The sequence below is a fragment of the Onychostoma macrolepis genome, chromosome 23 (assembly GCF_012432095.1).
Source record: "Onychostoma macrolepis isolate SWU-2019 chromosome 23, ASM1243209v1, whole genome shotgun sequence".
In the NCBI taxonomy this organism is placed as follows: domain Eukaryota; kingdom Metazoa; phylum Chordata; class Actinopteri; order Cypriniformes; family Cyprinidae; genus Onychostoma; species Onychostoma macrolepis.
The window spans coordinates 27,516,774-27,541,501 of record NC_081177.1 but is presented as its reverse complement, the minus strand read 5'-3'; the positions used below and the strand labels follow the sequence as shown (position 1 = coordinate 27,541,501).

The following is a 24,728-nucleotide window of genomic DNA, read 5'->3' as shown; positions in this document are numbered from 1 at the left end:
AGTGTGGCTGGTGCATCCGGAGCAAAGCGCAGCTGTGTGTAAGACATCCCGCTGCAGGAAAACAGCAGCGCAGATGGGCCTGCCCTACAATCAGAGCCGAGACGAGCAGCACACTACGGTTAAACGTGTTAGCACACAGCCCATAACCTACCGCTCGCCCAAAACAAAACCATTTAGTGTATGATCACAATTCAATTCAGAGCAACAAACGAAAATCACTGAGAATCCAGAGGCTGAAGATGCATTTTGAGGCTGTAGAAACCCAAATTGTTATACTTTACGCAAATATCAAACCAAACGGTTACACTTTAGCATAGGGACCAATTCTCACTATTAACTAGTTACTTATTATCATTAACATATCGGCCGTTTATTAGTATTAGTGACCTCTACATCCATAATCCGTCCCAATACCTAAACTACCGCACTAACTATTAATAAGCAGCAAATTAGGAGTTTATTGAGGCAAAAGTCGTACTTAACAATTTGTTAATGGCGAGAATTGGACCTTAAAATAAAGTGTGACCAACCCAACAGTCATAACACCAAGAAAACCAAAAACTGTTGAATGAAGCGCTTCATATGAAAACATTGACAGCACAGGTTTGTGTGCCGTCCCAAACAGAATATGCTTTTAGAAACATAAACCACTATAAAGGAAATTGTATTAAGCATATTTATTAATAGCCAAGGGCACATTCAAAACCCAAACTGTGGTTATGAATTATGCAAATAATGTAACACCAACTACCCTTTTCTGAACTCATAATGCCAAGCACTGATTTATCATCCACCAATCTTATATTAAACAAGCCTTAACTTACTCTCGCCCTCGATTTTATCCGTTCCTCTCGTCCAGATAATCTGCCTGGTCTCGAGCTTGACTTGAAACGTCCTTCTCTCCGGCCTCTGGGACTTTTTGGAGTAAAAGAGCGTCAATACAGTGCCCAGCTCCAGATCCCGGTAGAGATTGTTCACCTCGGTGTCGCTCAGCGTCCAGGGTACAGGTCCATTGGAGGAGAAGCCCGCGGTCGCAGCCATTTCCCCTGTTTGTTCTTCAGTTCCTTTCCGAATAATTCACAGCCTCCCAGGCCTGATGAGTACACCTATGAAAATAAGGAAGAAAAGGGCATTAGAAAAATCACAAAACAACACTATGAAATAGTAGCAGCGTACGCAGCATATGAAAACACAGAGGCCTGCTGTAAGATGCATCCACATGTGTCCATTTAACTCTGATTTACTGGCCTTTTTGGTGGTTACAGACAGATTATACATGACAGAAATGTAATACGGTGAGTAGGTGAATGCTTGATGATAATCAGTGCATGGAATGCATGGATTATTATAACATATAAATGAACAACACCGACCATAAGAATAATTCCTCTAATATATACTGTAATCTGAAGTCGAGTGTGTGTGAACAGATTAAATAGAGTTGATCTAATATAATTTAGTTGAATACAATCAATAAGATCACTTTATACAAATGCAAACAAACAAAAAAAAAAAAAAATCACAGATGCTTATTAATAATAATATCAAAAACTACACATTTCTAAATTGTTTCAACACACCGATCAGATTTGAAAGGCTACACATGAGATACAATAGAAAGACGGGAGCGCGTATATTGTTGGTAACGATGATGATGATGATAATAATAATAACACAGGTTTGTTTTGTCTTACCGTGTATGGATGCAGCTGGCTCTCTGGGATTCAGTAAAAGCAGAAACACAACGTCCAGTCTGTCCGCGATCTCAGCAGCGCTCATGTCGTCCTGTGCTCCTGATCAGACGCGGGTTTGGCGGATCCGAGCGGCGGCGGTGTGAGGTCTGCTCTCCGCCATGAGTGCAAGAGTAAGAGCCAGAGCCCTTCCCCCATCAGCCGATCCCTACAGCGCGGCGCGGCGCGGCGAAGCTCGGCCTCTTAAAGACACAGCGCCGCTCTCCAGACACCGCTGGAGAGGAGCGCTGGCGCAGTGTGGACTGTGTGCTCTTCTGTGCTAAGTGTGCGAAATAGTATGCATTATGGCTGTTTGGAATAGTACACTGCAATCCTATATATTTGCTATTGTTGACAGTGTGTATATTACGCATTTAATTGTCTGTATGAATTGGACACACAGGTGACCTAGGCAACATTAGTGTACTGCTTACTATATGAGTACTACCTACTATTTTGTGCAAAAACCACTATTTAGTGTGGTTATGTTCAGAATGGAATACTAGTTGCTTATTGTTCAGTGTGCACTGCATGCTATTAAAGTGTGTTAAATAAATAGTATGCATTACGGTTGTTTAGAATAACATACTACAACTTACTATTGTTGACGGTGTGTGTATATTACACACAGTATTTTAATTTTCTGTTAGGAACTGGACACATAGGTGACCTAGGCAGCATTTGGAATACGTTAGTGTACTGCTTACTATATGTGTACTGCCTACTATTTTGTGTAAAAAAAATATTTGTGAAACACTAGTAAGTGTGGTTATGTTAAGAATGGAATTTTAGTTGCTCACAGATCATCAGTATGTACTGTATATTACACTATTAAAGTGTGTTAAATAGTATGCATTATGGCTGTTTAGAATGGCATACTATAATACTATACTTGCTATTGTTGACAGTGTGTATATTACGCACAGTATGTGAATTTTCTGTATGAATTCGACACACAGATGACCTAGACAACATTTGGAATGCATTACTAGTGTACTGCTTACTATATACTGCACAGTGTGCACTGCCTACTATTTTGTGCACAAAGTATGTGAAACACTATTTAGTGTGGTTATGTTCAGAATAAAATACTAGTTGCTTATTGTTCAGTATGCACTTTGTACTGCATGCTATTTATTAAAGTGTGTTAAATAGTATGCATTATGGCTGTTTAGAATAGCATACTACAATACTATACTTGCTGTTGTTGACAGTGTGTATATAACGCAGAGTATTTGAATTTTCTGCATGAATTGGATACACAGGTGACCTAGGCAACATTTGGAATGCATTACTAGTGTACTGCTTACTATATACTGCACAGTGTGCACTGCCTACTATTTTGTGTGCAAAGTATGTGAAACACTATTTAGTGTGGTTATGTTCAGAATGGAATATTAGTTGCTCACTGATTAGTATACATTGTATATATTCACAAAGTGTGTGAAATAATATGCATTATGGCTATTTGGAATAGCATACTACTAAAATACCAAATTTGTGCCTTCTACAATATATAATGTGTATACTACAACTGTATTTGTATTTTCTGTATGAATTGGACACACAGGTGACCTAGTCAAAAGAAAGTGTTCAAAAAAGAGATTGTTGAAAAAGTGTTTCGTGTGGTTATGTTCAGAATAGAATACTATTTTCTAATCATTCAATATGTACTGTGTACTGGATACACAGGTGACTAAGACTATTACGTCTGAAATCACATACTCTCTAGTAGTTACTACATATAGTTTGAAACTTGTTTCAGAGAATGAAATCTGGACATGCTACACCCGCCATGTTGTTACTGTCATGTGACCAACCAGCATCAGTTGCATTGCTACTTTTTTTCCGAATACCATAAGTTTGGACATACTACTCTTTTGGTGCACTGTTTTTTTTTTTTTTTTTTTTTACATACTATATATTATGTAAGTAGGAAAGCGTATGCTTGAATACAATACTGCTTATTATATGCTGCACAGTATGCACTGTGTACTGCCTACTATTTTGTGTAAAAAGTATGTGAAACCGTTCAGTATGTACTTTATGTGAAACAGTATGCAGTGGTTGTGTATAGAGTGAAATTCTAAGACAAAAATAAAATAAGTAATTTTGCATTTTTTATTTTATTTACTTATTATTATTATTATTATTTTTTGGTAGTCTGATCAAGGTATTAAAAACTACTTCTGGTTCACTTCTTACACTGGAAATGAAAATCTAGTGATGTGCATTGATTGCATCGTGGCTACAATGTCACGCAGTGTGCTCTAGATACTGCGCATACTAGCAAAACCAAACAAAAATGATGTTGCACACAAGACATCAGGACTGCTCTGTTGCTATTGCATCTTACATAACCTAACACACATGTGATACAGTCTACTTATGTGCACACGCAGCACTGGCTACTTTTTCTTCATATCATTATCAAACCAGGATTTGAGGTTAACACTCGCCACTGGAATGATGTCAGTGGAGGAGAGACTTCGTTATGTTGACTTATGTGAGGAAACAGCTGATCACTTCACGAATTGACAGCCTGCCCACTACTCTTCAACGTATTTATCATTAAACATTCATTTTGGCCGAGCTGTATCCTTATAAGCTTCTCTTGGTCAATAGATTTCTCATTCTGAAACTCCTTTAAAAGCATATATATATATATTTTTTTAGAACAGCATATTCTGCAAATCAAAACTGGTGTGAAGCATAACATGACAGCAGACATACATGCAATTGCACAATGCCCTCAAGGAAGAGGTTATAAACCAAAGCCGCAGGTGCAGATCGCTGCATTCACGGCATATTCACACGTTCAAAGCACAAGAAATGGAGGATGTGGGTACGACCTTAAAACCTTTATTCTAGGCATATAATGTTAATAAACAAATGCTTAAACAAGAAAACCCTCCTCAGATGAAGTTTTTCCATATTTCTTCAGGAATGTGTAAATCTGCGCTTTTGCTACATAGGGCAGTCTTTCTTCTTTTCTTTTTTTTTTTTTTAACAAATATTGTCTCATACAGGTACCAAGCATTCTATTTTCATTCACTTGACCCAATTTCATTTAAATTACATATACATTTCTCTGTCATTAAATTACTGTAAACAAAGTCTATATAAATCAAAATCAATCTTGGCTTACACTAAGAGTTAATGTACAGTTAAACTGTCAATAATTACACTGAATACATAACCTTCACAAAAGGACTATGTAACCTGATAATGTCCTACTACACTAATGCAAAGCAAAATCAACATTCAAGCTTACATTGTTATACTACCCAATAAATTACATAAAAATGAGGGTGTGTGTAATTGTGTTATTAATCTTACATAACATTTACAACAATGTCTGAACTCTAACCAGGTGCCATTTGACTTCAGTGTAATTTATAGCCATTTAAAATATACAAAAAAGCAGTCCTAAAGAAAGGGCCTTTTTCTAAATTGGTATAAAAATATTTTCTTTAAGATGTGTTTTCTTACTTTTTAAAATGTGGTATAAAACAAAACAGGGCTATAAACTTGGGTGAAAGATGGATAAATTCTTAAAAAGCCTAGCTGCTTTTCATTTCTATGCTATTAAAAACTGTAAGCAGAACCTTACAAGACTTCAAATTAAAAAGTACATAACCTAATAGATTTCTATAAGTACATCAAAGTGGTCAGAAACATATTTTTCTACTGACAGTACATATGACGGACTATTTCATTTATGGATTCATAGATTAAGGAGTTACCAACTGGAATAAACTAGCTTTGATATATAATGGTAAATAGTGCTGTGCAGCATATAAATAATTTCCTTTCATGAGAAACTGTTATACCATAGCAAATTTTCAGAAGTTAAATTTCATAATAAAAAAAAAAAAAACAGGATAATGCTAAACAGGATACACGGTAATGTACTATATTTAAAATCACATTCTTTTGGTAAAACAAATTTCTTTGCACACGTTAAAAAATTAAAGGTACATCCCCGATAGAAACATTAAAACAACAAAAAAGGGACTATATTCATATTTTGTTGCAATGCCTCATCATGACATTGGTGCCTCTGATTGCTTTTCTTTATATGTCAGCTAAAAACATTTTTTTTCTTTAACTCGATTTTATACACAATTTCTCATTTAACATTTCTTTCATTTACGGATTGCAGGGGTTGCAGTATTTCATTATTTTTTCTATGAAAATATACAATTCATCAATAAATCTGAAAGCTAAAACCAAAGGATACTAACTATCACAGCATGATATGAAACAATTACAGCCTTTCTTGAATAAAGATATGGTGTTCAGCAAGGCTCAGTATCAGGCCCTCTTCTGTTTTCAAAAATGCAGTATGGGTTAAACAAATAACCACTGAACTCATGTAGACCCTCATTTTGAGAGAAACTACTGGCTTGTTCTGTATTTTTCACATTACCTTGTGCTAAATCTTTTTGATAAACAATTCATCAAAATAATAGCAATAAAATAAAAGCTTTAAAACTCAAAGTCCTCATCTGTCATGTCGATAGCCCAGGCAAACTTTTCTCGCTGTGTTTTGTTGTAAATCTTCTCAATGGGAACTCCCCATTTTTTGCACCTGTGAAGGGAAGAAAGGAGTAAACAAGATGTCGTGGCTGGAGAAACTCTCTTTCACAAACACACACTTAGCATGGGTAAAGGTCAATGGGATATTCTTCCACGCTTTTCCAAAACAAAGAGTCCTTGCATTTAGAAACTGGTGAACGGGCCATTGTGTCACAGTAGGGAGTTTTTCCAAAAATAAGCCGAGAGGTGGGCTGATGACAGTACACACAGAGGCAGGAGTCTGGTTCAGGCACAGACCCTTCTCGGGGCCTAAACCGCCACTATTCCCACCCACGGACATTACATACAAGAGGAAAACCGCCAGAGCCCATTGTTCCTGCCTGCATGTTTTTCCCCTCTTTACTTTGAAGGGACATATTTCCACACTAGAACTTTTGCACTAATGCTACAGTAAAGGTTAGACTACTAGAATGAAGTCCAGTTTGCCAAAGTCAATGCGAACACTGATTTCTCTTACCAGGTGACTGAGATTCGCGGGTCCAGGTAGTTCAGTTTAGATGTGCCTAATGCAATCTGTTTATTCTCCTCACGATCTGTGGCCTGAACTTCCAGCTTCATCAGCTGCTCAGATATCCTCTGCACTGCCTTCTTCTTTGTCTCCACCGCCCTTAATGCAACAAACACACACATTTATCAGAGAAAACATGTACGGCTCTGATACAACAATCCTTGATATCTCCTTTTTACTACCTGCGTTAAAACATATTGGATCAGCTTCTAGTTTTTCAGAAAATGAAAACAAAAGATTTAAATAAAAGACTGCTTACTTTTTACTTTTCTCATCATGAAGCATCTTGGCGTCGGCTTTGGCTGCTTTAAGCTCCTTCTTGGCAGCAGAGAGCTGTTTGTTTTTCTCGTCTATCTACAATACAGATAAACAAGGTTTCTGTTTATTGATGACAGCAAAAAGGCCAGAATTCAAATTACTGATGGTGATTTTAATCACTCGTACCTTGGTCTGTAAATTGTGCATGGATTTCTCAAAGGTTTTTGGCGGCGCCCTCTGGTGGTTGCAGAGAACAGCCACAGCGCGGTTCGCTCTGTTATACGAGAGGATCTTCTCAGGGATGTTATCATCAGCTGTAACAATCAGGATGAAGGGGGTTTTAAGTCATTTATAGAATTTAGAAACAAAATACCAGCTATAAATAATGTAACTGCTAAATTGTTTGGGCATCAGCCAATAATTCATGAAGTACACAGACATGGACAAAAGGAGAGACAGACTCACGGCTGGTCAGTTCTTTGAGCTGCTGTTGGAGGGTAATGGACGCGTTATAAGTGCGAAACACTTTCGCTGTCAACCCATCCATCAACTCCTGGAGATGTTTATTCAGAATTGATGTCTAAAGAACAGAGCAGACGGTGCACATCACATTAAAGCCTACGGTATTATATTTGATATGCAAATTCTAAAGTCTCTAAATGATTAAAACTTTGCTGAAAAACCTTCTGCACCATCTACTACTCCATGCCTTCTGTCGCCTGATTGATAGTTTATACATTTTTAGCAAGAAAAGCCTTTTTAGTATAATTGTAAAGGTTGTGTTTCACATGTCTTTTTGTTCTGAAATCTATACTGATTTTTAAAAAAATGTAAGAATAACTTTTAGTAATATTTAAAGATAAACATTTACTGGAATGAAGCAGCTTAGGTTTACTTGATTATACATACTTGCTTTTTAAGGAATCATGTTCAAATATGAGTATCAAACATGATCATCTCTCAGTCCTCGTATTGCATTGCGTTATATATTTTGAACTACAGAGATCTGATCATCAAACTAAGCAATTAAATATCATCTTACTAAAATGTATTATTGGAGATATAGAGTGACAACTGATATTTGTATCATTTTGTGCAAGTAGTCTGTTATATTAATCTCACTTATTACATTACAAGCTGTCAGAGTTTCACCTTACTTTGTGTCCATATAAATATCAGCATCTGCACCAAATTGCATCATTTTGCTCAATTTGGGTCTGAATAAAACTGAAGGCTTTTTTCCTTCTTCAGTATGAGCTCTATATTCTCACAACATCATATTAAATGAGCCACAAAAGCCAAAATGACACTCAATGCAAAACACATACAGTCAGGTCTGGAAGTATTCATGCTTTTGCCTTTATACACCACTACAATGGATTTGAAATGTGATTGAAGTGCATTTGACTGGTGCTACCAATATGAAGTCCAAGGAGATTTCGATGAAAGTGAAGGAGGCCATCATTAAGCTGAAAAACAACATAAATCTATAGGAGAGATAGCAAAAACCTTAGGTGTGGCCAGATCAACGGTTGGCTACATTCTTCAGAAGAAAAATGGAAAGTGGGTGATCGCAGAATCCTTTCCTTGCTGAAGAAAAACCCCTTCATAACATCAACAGAAATCAGGAGGCACATCATTGTCAAAATCGACAATCAAGAGATGCCTTCATAAAATGTAAATACAGAGAGCTTACAACAAGGTGCAAAGCACTGGTAACATTCAAGAACAGGAAAGCAAGATTAGACTTTGCCAAGAAAACATCTAAAAAAAAAAGCCTCCCATGTTCTGGAATAAGATTCTTTGGACTGATGAAACCAAGATAAGCTAACCTGTACCAAACTGATGGGAAGAGAAAAGTATGGCGAAAGAAAGGAACAGCTTACGATCCAAAGCACACCACATCAAGTGTCAAGCATGTTATGGCATGGACATGCATGGCTGTTCACTGCTGTTTATTGATGATGGAACTGCTGACAGATGTAGCCGGATGAGTTCTGAGCTCTTTAAGGCTATACTCTCTGCTCACATTCAGACAAATGCTACAGAACTGATGAGACACAGCTTCACAGCGCAGAGGGATAATGACCCTAAACATACTGCGAAAGCAACTCAAGACTTTTTGAAGGCATAGAAATGGAATATTCTTCAGTGGCCAAGCCAGTCGCCTGATCTCAATCCAACAGAGCACGCTTTTCTGTTACTGAAGACGAGACTGAAGGCAGAAAGACCCACAAACAAGCAGCAACTCAAGATGGCTGCAGTGAAGACCTGGCACAACATCTCCAAGGAGGAAACCATGGGCTCCAGACTACAGGCAGTCATTGACTGCAAAGGATTTTCATCCAAGTATTAAATCGTGCTTATATTTACAATTATGTCAAATACTATTGAGTCCCTGGAAATGGAGGTACTTTGCTTAAAATGGCTGTAACTCCTAAATGGTAAATGTCATATTTTTGTGGAACCTCTTAAAATAAAGCTAAAAGTCTGCACTTCAGTCACATCTTGATTGTTTTATTTCAAATCCATTGTAGTGGTGTATAAAAGCAAAAGCACCAAAACTCAGTCAGTGCACACTAGGAAGGAGGATGTTCATGGTGAAATGTAGTATGAAGGTCTTACATTGAGTCGGTCAAACAGATCATCTTTCCCCTGCTTGTTTTCAAGGAACAACTGAAGGTTTTTAAATACCTGACACAAAAAAAACAATATAGATTCATTAGTTATAAATATTGAAGAACATTTTAAACCTCCCTCCCCATCATCCAAAAAAGATGTTAAAGTGCCCCTATTATGTATTTTTGAAAATGAGCTGTCATGCAGTGTGTAACACAGCTCTAAATGAACGAAAACATCCTGCAAAGTTTTAAATCTGAAAGTGCACCGTGTATAAAGTTATAGTCTCTCAAAAGAAAGAGTCGACTCTTGAATCATTGAAACGAGTCCTTGAAGTCAACATGAAACATTAGCATATTGCCCGCCCACTTGTTGCTTGCAGACCTGAGAAAACTTGATTTTCGTGTTGGTATGAATGAAAATGCAAATTCATTCTTTGCCACTAGGTGCCGCTTTTGGAGCTGTTAAAAATAGTGGTTTCGACCAATCAGACCAATCACAGCAGATTAGCGTCACGCAAAGGAGGGGTTTGGAAAAATGAATCGTTGAGCGAATCGTTTGGGAGTCGTTGAGCAAATAAGGTTCAAATAAATGCATATTATAAGACAATGAAAGTGTTTTTTGACCTTGCATGCATGCCAACCTGTTGCTGGGGACTCCCAAAACCAAAATATGAACCTTTCATTACCCATAATAGGGGCGCTTTAAATATCACCAATATGCTGCTCATATTTAGATTGTCTCACTCTTTTCTCCACGGGGACTTTGTTGTAGTAACGGATGGAGTCTTTTCCTGGGAAGTCCAGCTCCACCACGTAGTCCTGTCCGTCCATCTGAGGGCGCAGTCTGATGTGCTCCACACGCAGAGAGCAGCAGCCCACCGTGTCTGCCGTCTCCCCCTCGTCCTTCTCATTACCGGCCCTCAGAGCCAACTCCACGCAAACACAAACACACTACACTGTTAACTCCCAGCACACATCAAGAGCTTTCAGTGCAGTACAGAGTCAAGGGCCCAACACCTCGGGCCGTCCTGATGAACGGTCGTTTGAAATCACGTAGAAATCAGATAAATCAAAATACCTGTTTCATTTCAAGGGTCAGACAGAGGGTGGAAATGGTCTAAATTATGATTATTTCAGGAGCATAAAAATGTATTAATTATAATTATGCATTATATGTTATATCATTGGTTCTCAGCTGGTAAGTTGCAGGTCTGTTCTGATTTGTTGCGAACAACAGGTGTAAAAAATAAATAAATTCCAAATATAAATAATAAATACAGTACAACTCAATATATTTAGAATGAAAAAATAAGTCAATCAACTTTCAAATAAATTGCAACAAATAAATTCACTAGGTCGAAGTGAGTAGGTTTTGTTGAATTATTGGCTGCAGATATTTGTAATAATTAATTTTAAAAAGAACTAATATTTATATATAATTAATTTTAGCCTATATAAATCATTTTAACACATTTATTCATGTGAAATAAATGTTTGATTTAGTATATTTCTCTTTACTTATAATTTTGTAATAATTGTATTTTTGTGGTCCAATTAAAATTTGGGTCCTGAAGCACAACCAGTTGAGGACCACTGATATATCTTATAAGGAAAAAATTACTAGGTCACACTTTAGATTATGAAACACATATTCACTATTAAGAGTTTTTCCTTAATAAACTCCTAATTTGGTGCTTATTAATAGTTAGTAAGGCAGTTGTTAAGTTTAGTTATGGGATAGGATTAAGGGATCTAAAATATGATCATGCAGAATAAAGCATTGATATGTGCTTTATAAACAGCCAATATGCTGGTAATATGCACGCTAATAAGCAACCAGTTAAAAGTAAATATTGTTCCCCAATCTAAAATATTATCAATTACTTAATAAAAAAGGGTAGATTATGACCGATATCTTACTTCACTATTGAAAGTTCAATTTAGCACAAGATTAGACCAATTTGAAAGCAAATGCAGTGGATGTAACAGCTGATCTAAACCGGCCGTTGTGATGAAGTGAGACCTTGTCAATGAAGTACAGAGCGACGGCTCTCTGTCTGATCCTCATCTCTTTACTCCTCCAGTCCTCGCGGTACTGCGCTCGGATGCGCTCCACACACTTCTTCAGACGCCGCGCCGTCTCGTACTTCTGCCAGTCCTTCTCCCCCTGAGACGCACGCAAAAATCAACAGCTTGATTTTACTTGTAGTGAATTCATTTCAATGAACTGATTCAAAATCAACTCAATAATTCATTACTCAGAATTGTTGTCAGAAGTTCATTGTTTGTATTTCATACGCCTGTTTGTAAATAGACACTGTCATTCAAAGTTAGCACCATTAATCAATTAATCGACTACTTAATGATTAATGGTCCGTTCAAAATTTGGGGTCCGTAAGATTTCTGAAAGTCGTCTCTTATGCTCACCAAAGCTGCATTCATTAAAAATGCATTAAAAGAAATTTTGTAAAATAGTATTATAATTAAAAATAACTGCTTTGTACTTGAATATATAATATGCTGATTTATTATCAATGTTGGAAACAGTCGAGCTGATCAGCTTTCAGGATTATTTGATGAATAGAAACTTCAAAGAACAGCATTTATTTTTGTTTTCTGTAACTGAAAATCGAGTGCTTACTATTGTCCTTTTGCATTACTGACACTATTTTCCTATTTGATACTGTAAAGCTGCTTTGACACAATCTGTATTGTTAAAAGCGCTATACAAATAAAGGTGACTTGACTTAATGTAAGAGTCGTTGCTGTCACTTTTGATCAATTTAATGCAACACTCCTGAAGCAGCGCATTAATATAGAACGAATTAAAGGCTCTGATCCACACCAGCTCCCAGTATAGGTGTGTGTATTGTGTATTGTAGGAGCTAGATGATGACATGTAACGGTATAGTAGTGGTGTCCCATTTTAGGGGAATATTTTCACCCCTACCCCTTGACACTCTGCTTCAAAAGACAAGGGGAAGGGGTATAAAATAGAATTGGGATTGGTCCTTAGTGTTGGCCGTATCTGACCTTGATTCTGGAGCTGGGGTTGAGCATGATGTATTTGATGGAGCCCTGAATGTTCTCCGTCCACGACACCAGCCACGTGACTTTATTATCATGACGAACTTCCTTCCACCTGGTGCCTGGAGGCGGTTTAGGGTGAACCGAATCTCTGAGGACAACAGACATCAGGAGACCATCATATTCAAAATACAATTTACAGTTTTACTGCTTGTTGATTAAAGTTTTGTTTTAACTTGACAGTGAAATCTAATGTGGAAAACTTGGCATTCCTTCTGTTGAAGATCTGTATGAAAGATATTATCAGAGTTTGAGCATGACACATCTGCCAAAGCAAAACAGGATCAGGCCGGCCACAACACACACAGGAAGCGGCCCTCTGACACGCTCTCAGGATAAACAACTCCTCTATGAGCGGTGAGCAACAACAACAACAATAGCCAGCTAAATATATGGGCTGCCTCAGGTCAAGTGCTGTGATCAGCACAGCCAATTCCTCCGATTATTAACCACTAAACTAACACTTGTGAGAAGGAAGTGTGCTTAATTGCATTGTATGTGCACTTGTAGAGTACTTCAAATCTGTACTTGCAGATAATATAATATTAATGACATAAAATGCCACTTAAATGACTTAAAGGGGTCATATGATGCGATTTCATGCTTTCCTTTGTCTTTGGAGTGTTACAAGCGGTTTGTGCCTAGATAAGATCCCTGAAGTTACAAAGACTAAAGTCTCAAAACCAAACTTTATAAAAGTTAAGACTCTGCCACGCCTTCCTAAAACGCCTCATTTAAACACACCCCCACATGTCTACGTCACTGTGTGGGAAGATTTGCATAACAAATGTATACGCAATGAAAGAAGGTGGAACTATTATTCTCGCTGTAATATTGTTGCTGCCGGCGCCATGTCCTGGAGACGCTGTGTTTCGTTGTGAAAGCAAAACTACTTTGTTTGGGCTTCCAAAAGAGGACACAACTAGAAATCAGTGGTTAAGTTGTATTTACAACACTGTTCCAGAACAGTACTACGCAAATATTAGAGTGTGTGCAGCGCTTTTTACGGAGGACTATTTCCTGAACCTATTAGATTAACTATTAGTTTCTATAAAGTGGGGCAATTCCAACTTTGCAAGGACAGTCTGGCGCTTCTGACTCACAGCCTGTAAGTATGTTTTGATATTTAAAGAATTTGCTACTGATGATTCAAACGCGAGTTTTGAGCAGTGTAGAGTAGCGCTTGTTTGGCGTTTCTCCGATCACAAATGCAGACATGGTAATGTTTATGCAGTGCGGCACAACGCATAAAAAGACCGTATGAGTCATTATAATCAGTAATTATGTCCTCACTGGATGCAACAAATGCCTCGTTAAATCATTATCAATTACTTTGTTGAGCTTCAAAATACACTTATTTTGATGTGTTGACTAACATACTACACGTGCTTACATACACATGAAATGTACTTAATCTTAACTTTAACTGTAGTGTGCTATTTGATATTACTGTACATTTAAGTTAATATATCTTAAATGTACTAAACTGCAGCTTCATCATCACAAATATAACTACAAACGTTTCAATACAAATGACATAAGTTTATTTTAGTTGAGTTTTTTAAAATAAAAACATTTATTGCCCAGTTCAACCCCATTTCAAAGGCAACAGAAGTAACTACAAAATGTAATTTAAAGATATTCTTAAAGTCCTATTAAGTGTGTCAAAATTAAATTAATTATATGAAGTTAATTTGAGTTTAAACTATAACACATTTTCACACAATTTAAATTAACATGCAAAGAAAAGTATATTATTTCTGTAATAAGTACTCATTTAAAAAGTATGCTAAGTGTACTTCTTTTTCACTGGGACCTGTGGCAGAACAACTAATGACGAGAGTATCAGCTACATCACGTGTTTCTGTACATTAGAGAATCTTCACATCAATCTTCATGACTTAATACATTACATTATATACGATTATATATTATATATATATATATACACACTTATACAGACATTGTACTCCGCTGGCCTGGCAAGTGAACATGGTATAAGCAGACAGACAGACAGATAGATAGATAGATAGATAGATAGATAGATAGATAGATAGATAGACAGACCTACAATCTAGACAAGGGACTTTGAAGAAAATAAAATGTAAGTTTTCACTTTATTATCACGACATAATTCCCATCCATTCATGTTATTTCATGAATGGCGAGCACGAGGTTTCGCTTCCGGACGCAGCTCGTCTTTCTCGACCTGCAGAGTTAGCAGCACATTCAACGGACCGAACCGCAGCAGACTTTTGAATGAATGAGCGCAAAACAGCGTTTCCAAAAACCTATCACCGTTGACTGTCTGAGCATATGAACTTGAATGTAGCTCATCTGTAAATACGCACATAGTTTGTTACACAGACGGACATTTGTGCTGCATGATATATAAAATAAAGTAATATAATTCACTGCTGTATAACAGCGTACTGCGGTTATAATTCAAGTTGAAGTGACTGTTACATTGAAGTACTATATCAGAAACAGAAAATATGTAAATGAGAACTGCTTTCTGTATTTGGGCATTAACTTGTATTAAAATGCAGGAGTAGTGTATGCAACAGTTCAGACTATTATTATTAACAATTATTTCAGACCTTTTGGCATTGATGAGAACTCAGATTCGGACCTCTGAATGTAAACTTTGAGAACCCCTGTTCTACAGCATGAAAGCAGTAATAATACTGAATGCTCAGGGACTGACTTGCTGCAGTTGATGATGATGTCCTCGGGGCGGATGCGGCGTTTCAGTTTGCCCATCTTAGGATGATCCCCGCGGCCGCGGAACAGACCCGGCGGCTCGATCCGGAAGTTCCCGATCCGCTCCTTGTGATTATCCATGACGCAGTATCCGTACTCCTGCAGAATGCGCTCGTTCTCTTCTTTGATTTTCTGTAGAAACGTGACGAATTGATTGATAGAACAATAGTTAAAATAGTTTCAGCGTGTGTTCAGGTGCAGTGACAAACTAACCTGTTTCTCCTCCTTTGACATCTGTTTTCTGGCCTCGGATTGTGCTTTAAAGTACTCATGCATCTCAGTGAAGTCACATTTCTTCAGCTCTGTGATCTTTGACTTCTCCTCTGATCTCATTTCCTTGCAAGAAACATTTGTGAGATAATGTGTTTATAAGAACAAATTAACATTTTTGCACACTTCCAGCCGCTGATAAAACTATTCCTTTAAAACTGGCAATTATGAACAGTATACTGACAGCAGTAATGTGTTGAAAAGTGTGTTACCTTCCTCCAATCTTTAAAGAAGTTCTTTCTAAATATGTCTTTAGTTGTGTACTCATGATCAAGCATTTTTGCATAAAACGTGGCCACTTCCTCTGCACCAGGGCTCAGTTTCATGGCCTTTCCTGTGGACCACATGATAATTATCTCAACATCTGAAGATATCCTCATCATACACCACAATATATACTCATTGTACATGCACACACTATTTATTTTTATTTTTTAGAAACTGACTTGTGATTTGTGACTGACATTTATTTTTGTCTTTTCTAATTAATTAGCTCTCTCTTTTAAAAAGCATACTAGGTAAACTGACCCTAGTAAAAAAGTAATATTTAAAATACATTTATTTCATACCAAGTATAGTTCAAATCTATTAACTGACATGTCGATCAGGACTTAATAAAAATTATAATTATACTTTATTTGGAGTATCACTTGTGCACAATGCACATTTCGGTAACACTTTAGAATAGGGAACACTTATTCACTACTAACTACGACTTTTCCCTCAATAAATTCCTAATTTGCTGCTTATTAATAGTTAGTAAGGTAGTTGTTAAGTTTAGGTATTGGGTAGGTTTTGGGATGTAGAATAAGGTCTTGTAGAATAACGCATTAATATGTGCTTAATTTGTACTAATAAATGGCTAATATTCTATTAATATGCATGCTAATAAGCAACTAGTTAAGAGACCCTAAAATAAAGTGTTACCCACATTTCTTAATATTAATCCTAAAATGTGTTTTAATGTCACTATTGATGAGGATTGTATGATTTTTGAATAATATTGGTCTTTAAATGCAAGATATTTAAAGTATACTTGCAATAGTTCCACTTTGGCGCAATCAAATATACTTCAGTACAGCTTTAGTTGGACTTCCGCACAATTAAAGTGCATTAAGCACACAATTAGTTGTTCCAGTTTATGTAAATGTATTTGTAGTATACTTAGCATGAAATAAATGTATATCAAATACATTTTAGTATATTTATTTTTTAACTAGGGTATAAATGAAGGCATCTGGAGAAAATCACACCCAAAAAAATCCTCAGTGCTAAACATTTAACAGAAAACAGCACTTTTTACAGGCAAATTAAGTAATTGTATTGGTTATATTGATGCACGATATATCGGCCACCATATCGGTATCGGCCGATAAATGTTATTTTTTCTGTTATCGTTATCGAACCGATAAGAAAATTTGGCCAATATATTGAAGCCGATAAAAATAATGCATTATTTCCTGCAGAGGCACTTCAGATGCGCACTGTTCGCCATGATGGTTTTTAATTGCTTGAAATATTATTGGAATCACATCAAAAAGGAAAATACAGTGAAGTGCAACATGTGCAGGGCAAGTCTGTCATATTATAATGAGAACATTACTGTTAAATGGAATCTTGTGCGCCCATGTTTTAGCACGTTGTTACGGGAAGAGTGCATCCACAACAGAGCTACACATTCATGACTAGCACAGTTAAGTTTGCTTGTCCATTTGCAGCCTTTTGTGCAATTGTAGGTTGTAATATTGTGTTTATTTTATGCATATATATATATATATATATGATTTATCTCATAGGCCTATAGAATTCGTTTGGTTAATCTAATAGAGCGTTTATAGAGTGCTTCAGTGATCAACTTTAGCTCAACGCATGCAGCTCAAACAACAGCGCACAACATTAATAACTATATGATTGGGACTATCATATATATAATATTATAATGAGAACATATTATTTTAAGACACTTGTGCATTTGCGTCTTTTTGTACACAGAAGTTGTAATAGTTTATGTTTATGTTTAGCTCTTCAGCAGCGCACGCAGCTAGAACTGCATGCTGCTATTTAAAACAATGGTATTAATTTAAGATACTTATTTTTCAAAATCACTGATATATTACCGTAATAATAATAACCACCACTTTTATTTTTATCTTATTATTTTCATCAACAATATGGTTTAATTAAAATAATTTAATTGTCGGTGCGGAGGCTATTCCGTTTAATTTATCCATGGCACATGATTATTTTTTTCTTTACATGTAACTGTTAAGTAATGTTGTCCAGTGACTTGTTTGCATTAATTAAGCACTGTTTTATTTATTTTTAAGGCTGCTTTATGTTTGATTTATGTTGAAGTGTTTAATGCTTTTAGTGGCGAGACTTTTTTTGTAATCAGGCTCAAAAATTATACGGATTTAGATTTATTGGCCAACATATCGGTTATCGGCTTTCATTTATAAAGAATTAGCGGTATCGGCCAAAATTTTCATATTGGTGCATCCCTAATTGGTTATAAAAAAAAACAACAACATTATTGGTCAATCTGTAATGATTTTAGGATAGTATTGTGTAGTGTTTTTGATCAGAATATGATAGCGGACAGGTGGCGGGGTCAAAGGCCAACACTCCTCACCATCATAATAAAACCTGATACGGTCTGGCAGGGGTTCATACGGCGGGGGAAACACAGGCCCTTTATGCTCCAGAAACCTCCACTTGGAGCCATCTGTGTATTTCTCCTCTTCCCACCTGAGAAACAGAGGAAGACACAGACAAACATTGCAGAAAGACAAGAAGGGAGAGACATGTTACATTTTTTTTTAAAGTACAGGTCTGTCTCAATTGCGTCTCACCATTTCCACTTCTCCTCCGGCTCGTTTTTGGCTTTCTTCTTCCCTCCAGTGGAGTCTTTCTTTACCTCTTTGGTCCTCTTCTTTGGTTTCTTTTCCTGGACAGGTCAGATCTGACATGAGTAACAATCCAACGCAAAAGTGAAGGAGTAGATAGTTCAGGAGAAAGAGTGATGCATACCTCCCTCTCCTCATAATCACTGTCCTCCTGTTTACGTTTTTTCACTTTCTTCTCATTGTCCATTTTTAACTTTTTGGGTTTGTGTTCATACCTGCTTTACAAACAGAAATATTATGGGTTTAGCAAACGAGAGCATATGCTGAGGATGATGGGAATTGGTCCTATTGCACATACTCGTCTTCATCCCGCTCTCTCTTGACAGGTTTCTCATGTTTGATGGGGTGATGATAGCCATTGTCCTCTTCCACTTTAATTGACAGAGAGCTGAAACAAGACATAAGCAGTGGGACGCGTCATTTTACATCATTTTAAAAAGATTACACCACAGATCAAATTTATACAACAGACCTGAAAGATTACAAAGTGAAAAACCTGAAATGTTTATCTTGGTGCATATATAAAATAACAGACAATTTATATTTTCCAATGTGCAAATCAAAACACTATGACTTACAGTATACTGTTGTTCTCATAAGTTTACACACCCCTTGCAGAATGGGCAAAATGTTAATAACTGAAACACAATAAGAGGGATCATGAAAATTGCATGTTATTTTTATGTAGTACTGTCCTGAGTAAGCTATTTTACATAACATATGTTTACATATACTCCACAAGACAAAATAACAGAATTTATAAAAATGACCCCGTTCAAAAGTTCACATCCTTGAATCTTAATACTATGTGTAATTTCTTGGATGATCCACGACTGTTTTTATATTTTGTGATAGTTGTTCATGAGTCCCTTATTTGTCCTAAGCAGTTCAACTGCCTGCTGTTCTTCAGAAAAATCCCCCAGCTTCTGCACATTCTTTGGTTTTCCAGCATCTTCTGCATATCTGAATCATTTCCAAAAGTGACTGTATGATTTTGAGATCCATATTTTTCACACTGAGGACAACTGAGGGACTCATGAACAACTATCACAAAATATAAAGACAGTCGTGGATCATCCAGGAAATGAAATTAGTATTAAGATTCAAGGGTATGTAAACTTTTAAATGGGGTCAATTTTATAAATTCAGTTATTATTTTGTCTTGTGGAGTATATGTAAACATCTGTTATGTGAAATAGCTTATTCAGGATAGTACTAAATAAAAAAATAACATGCAATTTTCATGATCCCTCTTATTGTGTTTCAATTATTAACATTTTGCACATTCTGCAAGGGGTGTGTAAACTTATGAGCACAATTATAAATGAGGAACATCGCTTGTCTTACCTTACAAAGCCGTTCTCTTTATCTCGATATTTCCCATCAGAACTATGAAACTTCACAAAAATACAAAAACACACCAACAATAAGATTTATAAACACATAAAGAATGTTCAAACAGACACATTATTGCATTCATTATATTTTGTAACTGTCTGGTATGGCACAAATAAATCAACCATTTCTTCTTTTTGCTTTTCTTTGTGCTTAAGCCGCTCCTTTTCTTTCTCTCGATGTTTCTTCTCAGAAGAGCTTCTGTGTTCACTGTAAAACAAATGAAAAAAAGATGAATTTCTGCTTCAGGACACTAGATAAATGAATCTCTGGTGATGACTAATGCCATTGAAACGGGCAGGACTGCAAACTCTTACAGCAGATCAATATGCCAAAGCTGGATAAAGAACAGAGGTCAGCGTACGAGGAATAATGATTACAAACCTTAATAAAATGTCAAAATAACTGAAGTTATAAAAAGAATCACCTGTTGCCGTTCTTTGAGTTTTCTCGCTCCTTGTCTCTCTTGTGCTCTTTGTGGTTGTGTTCTCGGTCTTTATGTTTGTCCTTGTGTTTGTGTGAATCTGAGCCAAAAACAATAAAGTGTCATAAAGACCAGCGAGAAAACCAGACAGGTTTTAGGGATGCCATAAATCTCAATGAAATTCATAATAATTCATATGAATTAAAGGAATAGTTTGCCCAAAAATGAAAATTTGCTGAAAACTGACTGACGCTCAGGCCATCCGAGATGTAGACGAGTTTGTTTCTTCAAATGTAGCACTGCATCATTTGCTCATCCTCTGCAGTGAATGGGTGCCGTCAGAATGAGTCCAAACAGCTGACAAAAACATTACAATCAAACACAAGTAAGAAAAGCTGTGTTTGTAATGAGAAACTCCATCAAGATGTTTTCAACTTCAAACTGTTGTTTCCAGCTAAAATATTATTGCTTTCTCCAACGAAAAAGTCATCTTGTGTGAATCAGGAGAGAAATATGCACAGATTGAGCATCATTTACAAGTGAAAACAGTCCAGAACAGTTCAAAACAAGTATGTGGGTGGATTTTGTTGTGAGACAACAACATAAGTTTTTACAAACACGACGCTTCTTAAGACATTGACTGATGGACTGGAGTGGTGTGAATTATTGTGATGTTTTTATCAGCTGTTTGGACTCTCATTCTGACGGCACCCATTCACTGCAGAGGATCCATTGCTGAGCAAGTGATGAATGGGAATGTTACACTTTGGATGGCCTAGGGGTGAATATATTTTCAGCAAATTTTCATTGTTTGGGTGAACCTTTAATAAAACATTAGTAAAAGCAATATTGACACAGTGATACACTCTTAACAACACCCCTCAAATATCGGTGATATGCAATTACTTGATACAGTATCATGTAACTGGCATAAATGAAACTATTTCACACTACATGATGCTACATCACAATAATAATTACCATTGCGTTGTTATTATAGGATTTGTGTTGCAATTCTTAACTAACAGAAAGGTACCCTGTTGCACCATGTAAATACCATAGTATATGAATATGGTAATCATAGATTATGATAACATATATTGAGTAAGTGCACCCATTACACTTAAGATTTTGGACACTTTTAATTTATATTTAATTCATTTACACAGAAAAAACATGGACAAAATGAAAGATCAGTCTTTTGTATAGTCAGTTGTATATGACTATTTTTGCAATTATCTAGCAAGTCATGTCAAGCCTACTGTATTAATAACTGATGAAATATTTATAAGTTTCAGTTGAGAAAACGAGCAATAACCCTAGATAACATCATATTATTTAATTCTTCATCACAGAAATAAATAAATAAATAAATAAAACCATCTTTATCACCTGCTTGGCATAAAACACATTATTCATTAGTGCATGCATCGCATATACTTACTGCAGTACAACAGCACATCAATGATCTGGTCATGTACAAACACTATGTGCTGTTCTCATTCAGTTCTTCATGTGCAACTTGCTTTTGTGCTACTGTATCATTTAAGAGCACCTGATAAATGTAAGACCACCATGAAACATGTAGAACGTGATGGTTTGGCAGTGCACGAGATCGTGAAGCCAGTCCAATGACTGCATGGGGTTTGTCTGCCAGCTCAAAAAAACTCATCTTTCTTTTTTTTATTTCAATGAAATGAATGTACTATATTTTAGTTTGATATTTTGGTCACATTTTATTTTAAGGTCCAATTCTCGCCATTAACTATGACTTTTGCCTCAATAAACTCCTAATTTGCTGTTTATTAATAGTTAGTGCGGTAGTTTAGGAGTTGGGTAGGATTAGGGATGTAGAATATGCTCATGAAGAATATGTGCTTTCTAAGCAGCCAATATGTTAATAATAGGCATGCTAATAAGCAACTAGTTACAGATAATAGAGGGAATTGGTCCCTTAACTGTTGACAATATTTTGAATTCTTTGAATTTTTAGGGGATATTATGATACCAAATTATATGTATGCAGTAGTTTCAATCCATTTAATGAAAAGGAAATTAAATTATAATTTTTTTGCAGAACCATTTAACCTTTTCAAATCATGTCCATTATTTTATTAATTTTTTTGTGCATGTTTAAGTGCCAAAACTTTTATCAAGTATGAAGTAAAACATTCTAAAAAACCAAAACATTTTTGGGTCAAAAAAGACCGAAGAGCAAAAGAGGGTTAAAAATAAGCATACTTTCCAAAATAAAATTACTAAAAATAGTTCAAATAATGTAACTTCGTGTACAAACATTGTTCTAACTTTTCTAATCTAACAGGCTTGAGATTAAACCGGAACTCAAAGTGACAAATAGATCAAACTAAACAGAAAAGAAGCAACAAAAAAGTGCTTTATTCCTCTGTTTAAAGTGGGCTTATGGGTGGCCTGATAGCACCACTGCACACCACAACATGCAAGCTTTTCAGGCGGTCTGAAGGAGTGTTTAGAGAGTAATATCAGCGTACATGAGCTTCAACAGGGACTGTAAAGCAAAATAAGAAGAAACCATATTGACTGCAGGAAAAAAACAACATTTGTTTCCATAGAACTGAACTACAAGACTGTCTTTACCACTGCATTTTGCATCCACCTATATACTGAATGATTACCATATTCATATAACTCAAACCATAGTATTACCCTAGTAAACACCAGGAAATATGCCAGGTATACTACATGATGACAGTACTTTTATGTTACTAACCATAGTTTTGTCCAAACACCATAGTGAGTTACCACAATTGTTGCTGACAGACATGACAGAAACATAGCAAAAGCTCCTTTCATAGTACTGTATTGTGATTTTGCATTAGCAGCTGGGGTAACCATGTTATTTTGGTGGGAACACATCTGCTTACCACAGTGAGCTAGCAGTGACAGTGCTGAATATTATCGTTATTATCGCTGCAGTCTCTCACAGAAAAGAAAATGGCGCAGAGACTAAGTCCTCAAGCATCCTTCCCTCACTTTCAGCGCCCAAATTCAGCCCGTTAGCCTTCGAGACAGACACGATGACAGTCGTTTTCCGCTCATCGATATACTTCTCTACACGAATGTGATCTCGGTGTGAGGTATTTCAGGTGTTAAGTGTGATTTCACAGCGCTGTTTTTGAACAATAGACGGCACAGAGAGCGGCGGACGGGACTTAGTCTCTGCGCCATGTCTGCTTCATCTGCTGTGTTTCACTGTAATGAGCGCTTCATCTCTTCTCTTCTGTAAAAAACACTTACTGTAGTCCTCAGACCCAGACTGCATCTGAAACACACATTTATACAGCATTTAAACAAATTAGGTTGCATGTCAATAACACAAACGCACACAATCATTAGATATTCGCGCATAAAGCTGGCGTTGCGCCATTGCAATGTTGTCCTTTTACGTGCAATCTTAACTTTTCGTTTGTAAAGTTTACTGCAATCACGAAGCATTTTTATTGCAGATATATGCAGATATGTCCTGCGAGAACGGTTCAATATAGAGAACATGCTCGAAACTGGTACCTGGTGCCGTTTGTGCGCGTGATCTCCACTCATGTCGAGACTCTGAAGATGAAGAATGTGATGATGATGATGATGAAGGTAATAGCTGGAAATGATGAAGCTGTCTTTAAAAGCTGTGACAGAATGATGGCAGAGTTTAGTCGTCGAGCTAAGTCTGACTGTGGCGCTACTGCGCATGCGCAGCTTGCGTTTGAAAAAAAACTCGCGATTCATAATACTCCACAACCGCTGTCTAATCACAGTATTATGCCAACTTTACACTAATCTTCGCAAGTTTTTAAACCTCTTTTGATGACACCGAAATGTGTGTGTGTATCTGGTATTCCCTGCGTTAAGGGGAACAAATAGTAAATAGTTTTAACTACAGTAAACTGTAGAAAACTAACTTGTATTACTATAGTTGTTATATTACCACAGCAACTATAGAATTACCACAACAAATTAATTCAACTCCAAATTTATTTATTAAGCACTAAGTTGACCACAGTAAGTTCAATTAAAAGAATATAATAACAAATAATAAATAGAATAATTAAAAACAAATATTACCCATGAATAAACATCAATGCACAACATACAAGACAGACCCAGATGTGTAACTACAGCCACAATACCTCA

At 36.4% G+C, this 24,728-nt stretch overlaps 2 protein-coding genes across 6 annotated transcripts in view; both read right to left on the bottom strand.

Moving 5' to 3' along the window:
• plcg1 (phospholipase C, gamma 1) overlaps positions 1-1,971 on the bottom strand; it is a 51,867-nt gene extending 49,896 nt beyond the window's left edge. For both annotated transcript variants that reach the window (XM_058762465.1, XM_058762466.1), the window contains exons 1-2: positions 1,695-1,971; positions 825-1,106 (exon numbers count right to left, since the gene is read on the bottom strand). In XM_058762465.1, coding sequence (XP_058618448.1) covers positions 825-1,041 — 217 coding nt within the window. In that variant the 5' untranslated portion in view covers positions 1,042-1,106; positions 1,695-1,971. The remainder of the gene's footprint in view (positions 1-824; positions 1,107-1,694) is intronic.
• A 2,605-nt stretch (positions 1,972-4,576) lies between these two features.
• top1b (DNA topoisomerase Ib) lies at positions 4,577-24,461 on the bottom strand. Of its 4 annotated transcripts, none has more exons than XM_058763644.1 (21): positions 24,111-24,461; positions 23,841-23,865; positions 20,568-20,664; positions 20,266-20,350; positions 20,093-20,142; positions 19,044-19,133; positions 18,870-18,963; positions 18,692-18,786; positions 18,472-18,587; positions 16,052-16,173; positions 15,783-15,905; positions 15,514-15,701; positions 12,753-12,897; positions 11,743-11,886; positions 10,464-10,649; positions 9,724-9,792; positions 7,564-7,678; positions 7,285-7,412; positions 7,100-7,194; positions 6,790-6,939; positions 4,577-6,324 (listed from the first exon to the last, which is right to left on the bottom strand). In XM_058763644.1, exons 1-21 carry the CDS (start codon positions 24,321-24,323, stop codon positions 6,222-6,224), a joined length of 2,433 nt encoding a protein of 810 aa, XP_058619627.1. In that variant the 5' UTR covers positions 24,324-24,461; the 3' UTR covers positions 4,577-6,221. The 4 variants fall into 4 exon arrangements, with proteins under 4 accessions (XP_058619627.1, XP_058619628.1, XP_058619629.1 ...); XM_058763645.1 differs by having other exon boundaries at positions 18,870-18,960; positions 24,111-24,459; XM_058763646.1 differs by lacking the exons at positions 23,841-23,865; positions 24,111-24,461 and adding an exon at positions 23,468-23,805.
• Positions 24,462-24,728: the final 267 nt, after the last annotated feature.

Excerpts from the sequence above, each read along its gene's own strand:
- top1b (XM_058763644.1), bottom strand. The coding sequence starts at position 24,323 with ATGAATCGCGAGTTTTTTTTCAAACGCAAGCTGCGCATGCGCAGTAGC. Across the intron at positions 19,134-20,092 it reads AAAGAGAACGGCTTTGTAAG|CTCTCTGTCAATTAAAGTGG; the intron begins GTAAGACAAGCG and ends GTCTTGTTTCAG. Across the intron at positions 7,413-7,563 it reads GCTCAAAGAACTGACCAGCC|CTGATGATAACATCCCTGAG; the intron begins GTGAGTCTGTCT and ends TGATTGTTACAG.